The 12,539-nt window shown below is 36.9% G+C and overlaps 1 protein-coding gene across 12 annotated transcripts in view; it reads left to right on the top strand.

Annotated features, from left to right (window-relative positions):
* The window catches only part of TSGA10 (testis specific 10), a 96,211-nt gene that overhangs the window by 58,731 nt on the left and 24,941 nt on the right, over positions 1-12,539 (top strand). For all 12 annotated transcript variants that reach the window (XR_005725812.1, XM_040267658.1, XM_040267656.1 and 9 more), the window contains 4 exons: positions 1,886-1,941; positions 3,038-3,206; positions 5,543-5,653; positions 7,537-7,722. Coding sequence is in view for 11 of the 12 variants with exons in the window: in XM_040267658.1 (XP_040123592.1) it covers positions 1,886-1,941; positions 3,038-3,206; positions 5,543-5,653; positions 7,537-7,722 (522 nt within the window). In the remaining variant the exon portion in view is untranslated. The remainder of the gene's footprint in view (positions 1-1,885; positions 1,942-3,037; positions 3,207-5,542; positions 5,654-7,536; positions 7,723-12,539) is intronic.

Here is a 12,539-nt window from a genome sequence, read left to right as displayed (position 1 = left end):
TCCATTTCAAAACTGAGTATTATATAGGATTATGAATGTAAACACATCCATCCTATGAAGGGAAAACAGTGTTACACATTCAAAAGAGGAAATGTTCTGTACAATGATATGTCAGAGCTGAATTTATAATACTTTTCAGTGAAAAATGGTAGTTTTATTAGTTTAATCTGGAGATTACATTGGAAAAGTAATTACTATGGAAAAGTCTATATTTAGTGAATAAAGTGAATTTTGTCTGGTAATCATAGCCATTTAAAAGTTGTTCTACTACTTGATACCAATTAAAGTTAGAAAATTCAATAGCAAGCTCACAGATTTTTGAATCATAAAAGTCAGAATTATTTGTATAAAATTTTAGTTTGTTTCTTTTTTCTGAGTAGATTTATGACCACTGTGTCCAGGTTGAATTTTTAACAATTAACTTGAATCTATGTCTCTGATTGGACAAATATATTGAGATTGTACAAGGATTATCAAGTTGATAATGATATAAATTTTAAGAAATGGTACTATTAGGGTCACATTAAGAGAAAAATAGTCTAGGAGGATATGTTATTGGATTCTATACAGTAATTTTGTTTGCCCCGAATACTTTTGCAGTATTTTTAGAGAATCTTTCAAAGAATTTCTATTGATAAAAGAGAGATCTTTTTAGGCTTATAAGCCATGTTTAAATATTAACCAAGTAATAGCTGTCAGAAATACTAGAAATCCAGTTAGCTTTTCAGAATTTATTTAGAAGTGTGTTAAGTTGTATTTCCAAAGCATTTGTAAATATTCCATAGTAAGCAGTATTTTCTCTTTGAGTTTTTCCTCCATTGACTGTGATTCTTTAAGGGGTTTAACAGTTTTGCTAATGGATATTTTAACCATACTTCAGTATCCATTATGGCCAGATATGGAATCTGTGCAACCAGAGCTAAAAATGCCCTAGAGAGGAACACATGAGTAAAGGAGGAACACACACACAGTTGTCTCTGATGATAGGAGCAGCACTGGCTGGGAAATACAGGTGTAATTTTCGTCTTGTTGCTTGGTTACTAGGATTTGAAAATTTTAAAGGCAAAGTTAAATCTGGTTTTTTAGTGGAAGAATAATTTGTCTACTTTTTAAGGACTTGTGTTAGTGCTAAGTATCTATGTACAGTATCTGTTACTAGTTCAGGATCAGCTAGTTTTTAAAGGAGGACATCTGGAAATGGTATTGATGGCATTAAGATATTTCCCCTCATCTCAGTCTTGATTGATTCCACTAATTCTACTCCCTCTCCACACCCTTAAAAAAGAAAAATAAGAAATAATTTATTTCTTACACTTTTGCTTCAGGCCTGCTTACTAGCTTACACCTAAAATCAATAGTACACTTCTATAAGTAATCCCACTGTAACAGCTCTTTCAAGGTGATGGTGACGACTGATATATATACAGTGTACTTTGTCAAGGTCATTATTCTTAATAACTAAATTTAGTTTTACATGATTCACTTTCCTGGGTTTTATAACATGAAGAAGTAAGGAAGTAAATCAGTCCTATTTCCAGTAGAGAACCCAATGCCAAATCATTGGGTTTCCTCCTAAAACAGGGCGCTTAAGGGGTTCTTCTGTTCCTGGGTCACTGCACAAAATATCTTTTAATGGTATTTGATGTGATGACCTAAGTATAGTCTTTGTTTTGAGGAGCAAAATCAATTGTTTTTATCCAGTACATATACTCACATTGATATATTAAGCATTAATTTTAAAGTGTAGCAAAGAAGAATAGAACACAAGTGTTTAAAAACAACTGTAAATCAAAAAGGAGGTGGGAAATTCTTCTAATATATTCGCTTTTAACAGAAATAACAGTTTAAGATAATTTTGTATTTAATACTTATATTATTTTTCAAGGAAAAGACCATTTCAGGCATGAAGAATATCATTGCTGAGATGGAACAGGCATCAAGGTAAATCACTTACTCAAGAAAGATTTGACCACTTTTTGGGGGGCAAAGTACTATATTAGATACAAAGATAGAAACAAGGGGCTTAGTGCTATGTATAAGATGCTAGCTCTCTAATGTTGAAAGGAGGCCTGAGTCTGAGAAAGTAAAGGGAAGATCTGGTGTTTGCCAAAGATAGGAAAGAGAAGAGCATTCAAGATAGAAAGAATAGTAAAGAGCCACAGAAAACCACAAGTGGGGTTCAAAAGTCTCTGGAATGACAAGTAGGTGAATACGTTGGAACCCAAAGCATAAGGGGAGAAACGAAGGAGAGGCTAGGCAGGCAGGCAGAGGCCTGTGACACAGACAGATGAGCCTGTGGGCAGTGAGAAATCACTAAAGGCTGGTGAGATTCTTTTTGTTAGAGAGATTGCACAGGCTGAATAGGTGATGAGAGACTGGGCTTGGGAGGTTGAGGGACAGGGGTGTGGTGTTTGTGAGGGAAAGAATCTAGGAAAATGCCAAATGCTAGTGATGAATACAAGATATAATGAACCTACATGGGAAAAGATTTTTCTTTGAAGAGTTTCCAAGACCTTGTTGTAGGTATGTCTAGTAAGCAGTCAAATATAAGAGTCTAGAGTGTAAGGAAGAAGCTGAGGCAGGGGTGATCATTTCAGAGTTGTCTGAGTGTAGATAGGGTTGGGAGCCTCAGATATAAATAGGAATTGTCAGAGAGAAAGAAGGGCTGGCATGAGAAGAATCAGGAGGCTAAGGGTTAAGCCCTGAGAACCACTCATTTTTACAAGGGCAGAGGAAGAGGAGCGTCTAGCATCTAGAGGTAGGGCGATGACTTTCTTATACGTGAGCATCAGAAGTTTTGAATCTGTAACAAATCATTGACTACTGTGTATATTTATTTGGCATCTTTTTCATAGTGTAATGTTGGCAACACAGAGAAGCTTCAATGCACTATCTTTGCAGTATTTATTCCTGGAAATTTAAATGTGTTTAAAACTCTTTAAATGTTTTCACGCTGTCTATCTTCTGTCTCATGAAAATTTGTTATTCTGTTTCGGTAAAATGTCTCTTCTCATGTACTGCCTGATTTGTGGAATAGACAGTCTACTGAGGCCCTCATTATGTGTGAACAAGACATTTCCAGAATGCGCCGGCAGTTGGATGAGACAAATGATGAGCTGGCTCAAATAGCCAGGGAGAGGGACATCTTGGCTCATGAGAATGACAATCTCCAAGAACAGTTTGCTAAAGCTAAACAAGAAAACCAGGTATACTTGTTTCCAGAATCTTTTTCTCTGAGAAGGATATGTTTCTTCTGAGCCCTCATTTCATTTCATAGCAAAGCTCAGGCTTTGGAACCAGCCATTTAAAATATCTTTATTACACAGAATATGCCATGAGGTTTCTAAATGAATTTTTCAAACATATGGTTAAATATTACAGAAAAGTGAGAACAGGGTGTAACATTTGTATTAAATCTTAGGAAGTACTTCCTTAGTGAAGGATAGATATTGGAAAAACTAGCAAATGAAGATAACCTTCACAAATGGTTAAGAAAAGAGTAGGTTTATTTGATGGACTATTAATATGAGTATATTGATCATACCATGTTATTTGGTCCTCTTTAGAACTGTGATTCTTTTTAGGAAAATTTCTCTTGTAATTAGTTCCTCTCTAAGCCAGTACAATTCAGTTTTATCAAGAGCTCTCATTGTCAGTATCACTTTTAATTTTATCTTTAGAAAATTTTCCTTGAAAACTTTCTTCCCCCATTGAAATTCTTCAATACAAATGATTTCCTTCACTTCTCTGTCACTCTCAATGTGTTTAGTTTGCATCATAAAAGTCTGTATTTTTAAACTGTTAAATAATTTACATAATCAGATATAAAGATGCCAAGCTATGTTAATTATTAAAAGTTGTTTGAGGTGTTAAAATAGTTTGTTCAGAAGTTAAATGAACACTGGGATCCTGGAACAGAAAAAGGACATTCCATAAAAATGGAAGGAATAGGAATAAAATACGGACTTCGGTTAATAATTATCAACATTGGTTCATGAATTGTGACATGTAGTATACTAATGTAAGATGTTAATAATAGAGAAAACTGAGTATAGCCTATATGGGCACTCTATACTATTTTAATAACTTTTCTATAAGTCTAAAACTTTTAAAATAAAGTTTAATTTTTAAAAGTTAATAGCAATAAAAACAAGAGATGTGAATTTATAGAATCTACTTTTGTGTGCTCTATTTATAGCTAAAGCAAATAGGCTACAGCTAACTGTAAATAATATTTATGAAAATTAGATGAAAAGCTTTCATCTTTACCATGCAGTTATATGCTGTTAACATTTTTTAACTGATTTTCAATATAGTTTAAAAACTTTATACTGTCTTTTACATGAACTTTTTAATGTAGCTGAGATAAAACCACATACCACTTTACATTATGCTTTGTTCTACCTGAGAAGACAACAGAGTGAAGTATTTAAGACTCACATGAGTGCAAGTCCCCCTCCTGGCTGTGTGATCATATCAACTGTAAAAATGGAGAGTAGATGAGAATATGCCTAGCAAGAACTTAGAGCATCTAGCATTATCACTTGATAAATATTTTGTAACTGTTATTAGCTTACTATAACATCATAGTTGTTTGTTATACATTAATAAACATGTTTTATAATCAGAAGAAAATTATTACCATAACAATATACAAATGTTCAAGAGTAAATTTTTCCTATGTTTGGGTCATAGGGCCCAAATGTAGAATATGGACCCCTCTGTGGACTGCAGATTGTTAAAAAACCCGTATCATAGGAGATTTGGAAAACAGAAACCTTAAAATAATTTCTTACTCAATACCATGATTTTAAACAAATTGAGATGTTTTTAGTGTTTAATCCTGATTTTTTCAAATATGCATTAACATTTTTCTCTGTTACTAAAAATTTTTCCAAACAGTTTTCATGGATACATAATATTCTGTGTTGTCTTACCACTAGGTGGATACTGTTATTTATTGCATCATTCACCTAATGAATAAATACTGTCACATAGCAAATAATTCCTTAGTAGACATTCTTTTTCATTAGATTTTATAGATTTGCTTTCAAATGGAATCAAACGCTTATGAGGTGTCATTTTGAAATTAAGAAACCTTCTGAGTGGACATGAGTATAGTGAATACCAGTGTATCCATCTCTTACCTTTAACAAAAAGCAGCATATTTGTCTTTCTTGTTTTTATGAGCTTTTAAAAATGTCTCTTAATATATCACCAGGTAGAAGATCACAGATTTGCTTTCCTCAAATTTACATTTATTCCAACAGTGCATAAAAATGTACATTCCTTGCCATATCTTTGATTGCTAGTAAATTTTAACTTTAAGTATTATCCATTTGTGGTTCCTTTTTTGTGAATTGTGTTTGGGTTCTTTGTCCACTTACTGTTTGGACTCCTGTGTTTTCTCACTGTCTTTATATGAGATTTATGTACTAAGTATATTAATTTTATTTATCATCTTGTAAATATTTAAATATTTATGGTGGTTTTGATGTAGAACAATTTTTAGTTTTTTGTAAAATCTGTCTTTTTCTCATAGGCACTGTCTAAAAAATTGAATGATACTCATAATGAACTTAGTGACATTAAACAGAAAGTTCAAGACACTAATCTGGAGGTTAATAAACTGAAGAATATATTAAAGTCTGAAGTATGTATATATTTATTTTCCCTGTGGCCCAAGATAGCTGAATTTTCACGAGAGCTATTGATTGGTTGCACTCATAGGAATGGCTGCATCAAGTGCATTTCTTTAGTGCATAGCATATTCTAATGTTGACAGTTGCGTGTTAACTATATATTTAGAAGGTCACCAATATCCAGAAAGGTAACTCAAGAATGCACCCCTTTTGTTTTGCCACTTAGCCATTTTAGATAAGTAGAACCCTCCTAACTAGATGGAGGACAAGGGGCCAGAATCAACATGGGCTCACTTATATTTGGAAACGATAACTGACAATTACAAACCTTTGACAAAAGAGGCTTCACCTGATTGTGTAGCAAATCAGAATTGATCACTCTGTTGTGGGACCATCTATTTCTTAGGGCCAGAGGGCAATGGCTCTCTTCTCCATTTCTCTGTTAGTAACCAGTTGACATAAAGCTGTAGGGCAGTTTTAAAAGATTGATATACAGTAAGTGTTACAGAAAGTTAAAGAAGGTAAAAATTGATGTGAGTAAAATCCAGTTTATGTATACTGTACCATGTACCTCCCAAGTACATACTCTGTACACAACTGTTATTTTTAGTACAGCAATAAGAAACACACATCTGATTCCTACTGGCACATTGGGAATATCTGAATCTTAAAAGCCAATACAGTAGATTAGTATGTTAACTTGTTAATCAACAGACTTGGCACAGATCCTTCGTATTGGTCAAGGTACCATTAGACCGCAAAGAGTCAGACACGACTGAGTTCACGTGACTTCTTCACCATTAGACCACAAGGTGGCGATATTAACTGAATTTCAACCAATCTCATGATTAATCATACTTGTGAGAACTGAAATCTTAATTTGAAAGTCTTATACAATTAGAGGTGTTGTTTATTGTAATTTTGGCAATAAATTTAGCCCAGTGTTTCTGAACTGTTTACTAACAAGAAGAAGAGAAAGAGATCTAGGGTCTTTTAATTAATTACCAGAATTATAAATAAGTTTTTAGAATGAGTTAGTCAAACCATACTATTAAAATAATTTTTTTTAATATATTTTTAAAAAGTAGCTTCATGATTATTACTCAACATAGTATATTGTTTGTGGAGCTGATTGTTTTCTTTTAGAAATAAGCTCCTACTTTAGTCAGTCTATAGGGTCTAACAATGTGTTTCTTTATTGTATGCCCAGTATATACCTGAATGTATATGTATGAATAGTGTTTATCAGCATAGGTTTCATATTTTACTTCTGAGCAACTTCAGGCAAGTTGTTAGAACAGAGAGCAAAAGTGAATCATAGAACAACAGCCTATGGTGGAGAAGATTAAGGCTTGGGTTATGAATGAAAGGCAGGAACCAAATAGGAAATACCAAACCCAGAGAATTATCAGAAGTTGATGCTTAAGATATGCAAGTGGTCAGAAGCTCTGTAGTCACAGTACCACCCAAAAGAGCAGCCAGAACACTGGAATACATAGATACAAAAGGTCAGGTCAAGGCAGAAACTCAGAAACCAGACCAGCAAGGAGTCAGCAGGCAGATATATAGGGAAAAGAGGCAATGAGGAGTTCTGTTTAAACAAAAGCAAATGTAAAAACATATTCATTGAGGTCTGGTAGATAAAAGTAAAACCATAACCTTACTAGAGTGTGTGTGACTCAGGAACCAGGGCAGATCCTGGGCCCATTCCCTTTTGTTAATTATTGATTGACCAGTTTTCTAAACTGAGACTATAGACAGGATTCCTTGAGGTTATGCTATAGTTGGTCGTCTTGACAAGTAAATTCCTAGTGACCTGGCAAATAATGTTTAATTTGCATCATATGCTTAACACTTTATTCTTTTAAAGTAACACCTAAGGTTTGCTTTTTAGGAATCTGAGAACAGGCAAATGATGGACCAACTCCGAAAAGCCAATGAAGATGCTGAAAACTGGGAAAATAAGGCCCGTCAAGCAGAGGCAGATAACAATACCCTCAAATTAGAACTAATCACTGCTGAGGCAGAGGGGAACAGATTAAAAGAAAAAGTAGATGCCCTCAATAGAGAGGTTGAGCAGGTAAGTTTGGGAAAATATGCTTGTCGTACATCCTGCATCATATTTAAAGGAGTTTTGTTTGGCTTTCCATAAATTAAGTGTATAACAAACATTTAGGTTGTCTTGAGTGTTTGTCTAACTGTGTCTAATTCACAATTGAACTGTAGTCTGTCTGTTAACTGTTCTCCACACTGGTTTTCTAATCTCTTACCTAACCTGCAACTATTAATAGAATAATCTTTAGCATTTTAAAAAATTAGAAACTATTTCAAGCACACAAACACAGTGACCTCCCCAAAAGTAACATAAAAGGCCCACATAAGCCCATGTCCAAGGTTGGAGAACGCTAACATTTTGCCATATTTATAAAGAATATATTTATCATTTAAATAAAGTGTCTTTATTTAAAGAAACAAAACATTGCAGACCCAGTTCCGCATCCTTTTCCTCCCCCGCTCTTGTGGTTGGTATGTAGAACTTTCATGTCGGTTGTATAACTCTCTTGCATATGTTTGTACTTTATCTACATACCGATCACCCACAAATGATGTATAATGTTTTGTGTGCTTTGAGTTTTCGGGGGTTTGTTGTTTTTTAAAAAAATTTATTAGGGTATAGTTGCTTAACAATGTTGTGGTAGTTTCTACAGTACAGCAAAGTGAATCAGCTGTTCAGTTCAATTCAGTTCAGTTCAGTCGCTAAGTCGTGTCTGACTCTTTGCAACCCCATGCAACGCAGCACGCCAGGCCTCCCTGTCCCTCACCAACTCCCAGAGTTCACTCAGATTCACGTCCATCAAGTCAGTGATGCCATCCAGCCATCTCATCCTCTGTCGTCCCCTTCTCCTCCTGCCCCCAATCCCTCCCAGCATCAAAGTCTTCTCCAGTGAGTCAACACTTCACATGAGGTGGCCAAATTATTGGAGTTTCAGCTTTAGTGTGATTCCTTCCAAAGAAATCCCAGGGTTGATCTCCTTCAGAATGGGCTGGTTGGACCTCCTTGTAGTCCAAGGGACTCTCAAGAGTCTTCTCCAACACCACAGTTCAAAAGCATCAATTCTTCGGCGCTCAGCCTTCTTCACAGTCCAACTCTCACATCCATACATGACCACAGGAAAAACCATAGCCTTGACTAGACCGACCATAATCGGCAAAGTAGTATCTCTGCTTTTGAATATGCTATCTAGGTTGGTCATAACTTTTCTTCCAAGGGGTAAGCGTCTTAATTTCATGGCTGCAATCACCATCTGCAGTGATTTTGGAGCCCCCCAAAATAAAGTCTTACACTGTTTCCACTGTTTCCCCATCTATTTGCCATGAAGTGATGGGACCAGATGCCATGATCTTCATTTTCTGAATGTTGAGCTTTAAGCCAACTTTTTCACTCTCCTCTTTCACTTTCATCAAGAGGCTTTTTAGTTCCTCTTCACTTTCTGCCATAAGGGTGGTGTCATCTGCATATCTGAGGTGATTGAGATTTCTCCCAGCAATCTTGATTCCAGCTTGTGTTTCTTCCAGTCCAGCATTTCTCATGATGTACTCTGCATATAAGTTAAATAAGCAGGGTGACAATATACAGCCTTGATGTACTCCCTTTCCTATTTGGAACCAGTCTGTTGTTCCATGTCCAGTTCTAACTGTTGCTTCCTGGCCTGCATACAGGTTTCTCAAGAGGCAGGTCAGGTGGTCTGGTATTCCCATCTCTCTCAGAATTTTCCACAGTTTATTGTGATCCACACAGTCAAAGACTTTGGCATAGTCAATAAAGCAGAAATAGATGTTTTTCTGGAACTCTCTTGCTTTTTCCATGATCCATCGGATGTTGGCAATTTGATCTCTGGTTCTTCTGCCTTTTCTAAAACCAGCTTGAACATCAGGAAGTTCACGGTTCACGTATTGCTGAAGTCTGGCTTGGAGAATTTTGAGCATTACTTTGCTAGCTTGTGAGATGAGTGCAATTGTGTGGTAGTTTGAGCATTCTTTGGCATTGCCTTTCTTTGGGATTGGAATGAAAACTGACCTTTTCCAGTCCTGTGGCCACTGCTGAGTTTTCCAAATTTGCTGGCATACTGAGTGCAGCACTTTCACAGCATCCTCTTTCAGGATTTGAAATAGCTCTACTGGAATTCCATCACCTCCACTAGCTTTGTTCATAGTGATGCTTTCCAAGGCCCACTTGACTTCACATTCCAGGATGTCTGGCTCCAGATGAGTGATCACACCATCGTGATTATCTGGGTCGTGAAGATCTTTTTTGTACAGTTCTTCTGTGTATTCTTGCCACCTCTTCTTAATATCTTCTGCTTCTGTTAGGTCCATACCATTTCTGTTCTTTATCGAGCCCATCTTTGCATGAAATGTTCCCTTGGTATCTCTAATTTTCTTGAAGAGATCTCTAGTATTTCCCATTCTGTTGTTTTCCTCTGTTTCTTTGCATTGATCGCTAAAGAAGGCTTTCTTATCTCTTCTTGCTATTCTTTGGAACTCTGCATTCAGATGCTTATATCTTTCCTTTTCTCCTTTGCTTTTCACTTCTCTTCTTTTCACAGCTATTTGTAAGGCCTCCCCAGACAGCCATTTTGCTTTTTTGCGTTTCTTTTCCATGGGGATGGTCTTGATCCCTGTCTCCTGTACAGTGTCACAAACCTCCATCCATAGTTCATCAGGCACTCTATCTATCAGATCTAGTCCCTTAAATCTATTTCTCACTTCCACTGTATAATCATAAGGGATTTGATTTAGGTCATACCTGAATGGTCTAGTGGTTTTCCCTACTTTCTTCAATTTAAGTCTGAATTTGGTAATAAGGAGTTCATGATCTGAGCCACAGTCAGCTCCTGGTCTTGTTTTTGTTGACTGTATAGAGCTCTCCATCTTTGGCTGCAAAGAATATAATCAATCTGATTTCAGTGTTGACCATCTGGTGATGTCCATGTGTAGAGTCTTCTCTTGTGTTGTTGGAAGAGGGTGTTTGCTATGACCAGTGCATTTTCTTGGCAAAACTCTATTAGTCTTCGCCCTGCTTCATTCCGCATTCCAAGGCCAAATTTGCCTGTTACTCCAGGTGTTTCTTGACTTCCTACTTTTGCATTCCAGTCCCCTATAATGAAAAGGACATCTTTTTTGGCTGTTAGTTCTAAAAGGTCTTGTAGGTCTTCATAGAACCATTCAACTTCAGCTTCTTCGGCGTTACTGGTTGGGACATAGACTTAGATTACCATGATATTGAATGGTTTGCCTTGGAGACGAACAAAGATCATTCCGTCGTTTTTGAGACTGCATCCAAGTACTGCATTTCAAACTCTTGTCGACCATGATGGCTACTCCATTTCTTCTGAGAGATTCCTGCCCGCAGTAGTAGATATAATGGTCATCTGAGTTAAATTCACCCATTCCAGTCCATTTTAGTTCACTGATTCCTAGAATGTCAACGTTTACTCTTGCCATCTCCTGTTTGACCACTTCCAATTTGCCTTGATTCATGGACCTGACATTCCAGGTTCCTCTGCAGTATTGCTCTTTACAGCATTGGACCTTGCTTCTATCACCAGTCACATCCACAACCGGGTATTGTTTTTGCTTTGGCTCCATCCCTTCATTCTTTCTGGAGTTATTTCTCCACTGATCTCCAGTGGCATATTGGGCACCTACAGACCTGGGGAGTTCCTCTTTCAGTATCCTATCATTTTGCCTTTTTCTACTGTTCATGGGGTTCTCAAGGCAAGAATACTGAAGTGGTTTGCCATTCCCTTCTCCAGTGGACCACATTCTGTGAGACCTCTCCACCATGACCCGCTCATCTTGGGTTGCCCCGCGGGCATGGCTTAGTTTCTTTGAGTTAGACAAGGCTGTGGTCCTAGTGTGGTTAGATTGCCTAGTTTTCTGTAATTATGGTTTCAGTGTGTCTGCCCTCTGATGCCCTCTTCCTTACCATCTTACTTGGGTTTCTCTTACCTCGGGCATGGGTTATCTCTTCATGGCTGCTCAGCAAAGCGCAGCCGCTGCTCCTTACCTTGGATGAGGGGTATCTCCTCACCGCCGCCCTTGCCGACCTTCAGCGTGAGATGGCTCCTCTAGGCCCTCCTGCGTATGTATACATAGATCCCTCTTTTCCGGATTTCCTTCCCATTTAGGTCATGACAGAGCACTGAGTAGAGTTTGTTCCCTGTGCTGTGCAGTAGGCTCTCGTTAGTCATCTCTTTTATACATGGTATCAGTAGTATATATGTGCCAATCCAAATCTCCCAGTTCATCCTATCTCCCCCTTTCCCCTCTTGGTACACATGTTGTTTTCTTTACATCTGTGTCTCTGTTTCTGCTTTGTAAATAAGATTGTCTATACCAATTTTTTTTCAGATTCAACATATGTATGTTAATATATATTTGTTTTTCTCTTTTTGACTTACGTTGCTCTATAATAGGCTCTAGGTTCATCCACCTCATTAGAACTAACTCAAATGTGTTCTTCTTTATAGCTGAATAGTATTCCATTGTAATATATGTTCCACATCTTCTTTATCCATTCCTCTCTCAGTGGACATTTAGGTTGCTTCCATGTCCTGATTATTATAAATAGTGCTGCAGTAAACTCTGGGGTGCATGTGTCTTTTGGAATTATGATTTTATCTGGATATATGCCCAGGAATGGGATTACTGGATCATACGGTAGCTCTAGTTTTAGTTTTTAAAGGGAAAACCCAAACTGTTTTTCATAGTGGCTGTACCAATTTATTGAGACATTCCCACCAACAGTATAGGAGGGCTCCTTTTTCTCCATACTCTCTACAGCATTTATTGTTTATAGATTTTTTTGATGATGGCTATTCTGACAGGTCTGAG

The sequence above is a fragment of the Oryx dammah genome, unplaced genomic scaffold (genome assembly GCF_014754425.2).
Source record: "Oryx dammah isolate SB20612 unplaced genomic scaffold, SCBI_Odam_1.1 HiC_scaffold_25, whole genome shotgun sequence".
NCBI classification, from domain to species: Eukaryota; Metazoa; Chordata; class Mammalia; order Artiodactyla; family Bovidae; genus Oryx; species Oryx dammah.
The sequence above is the reverse complement of the archived record's forward strand: the minus strand, read 5'-3'. Positions and strand labels throughout refer to the sequence as shown.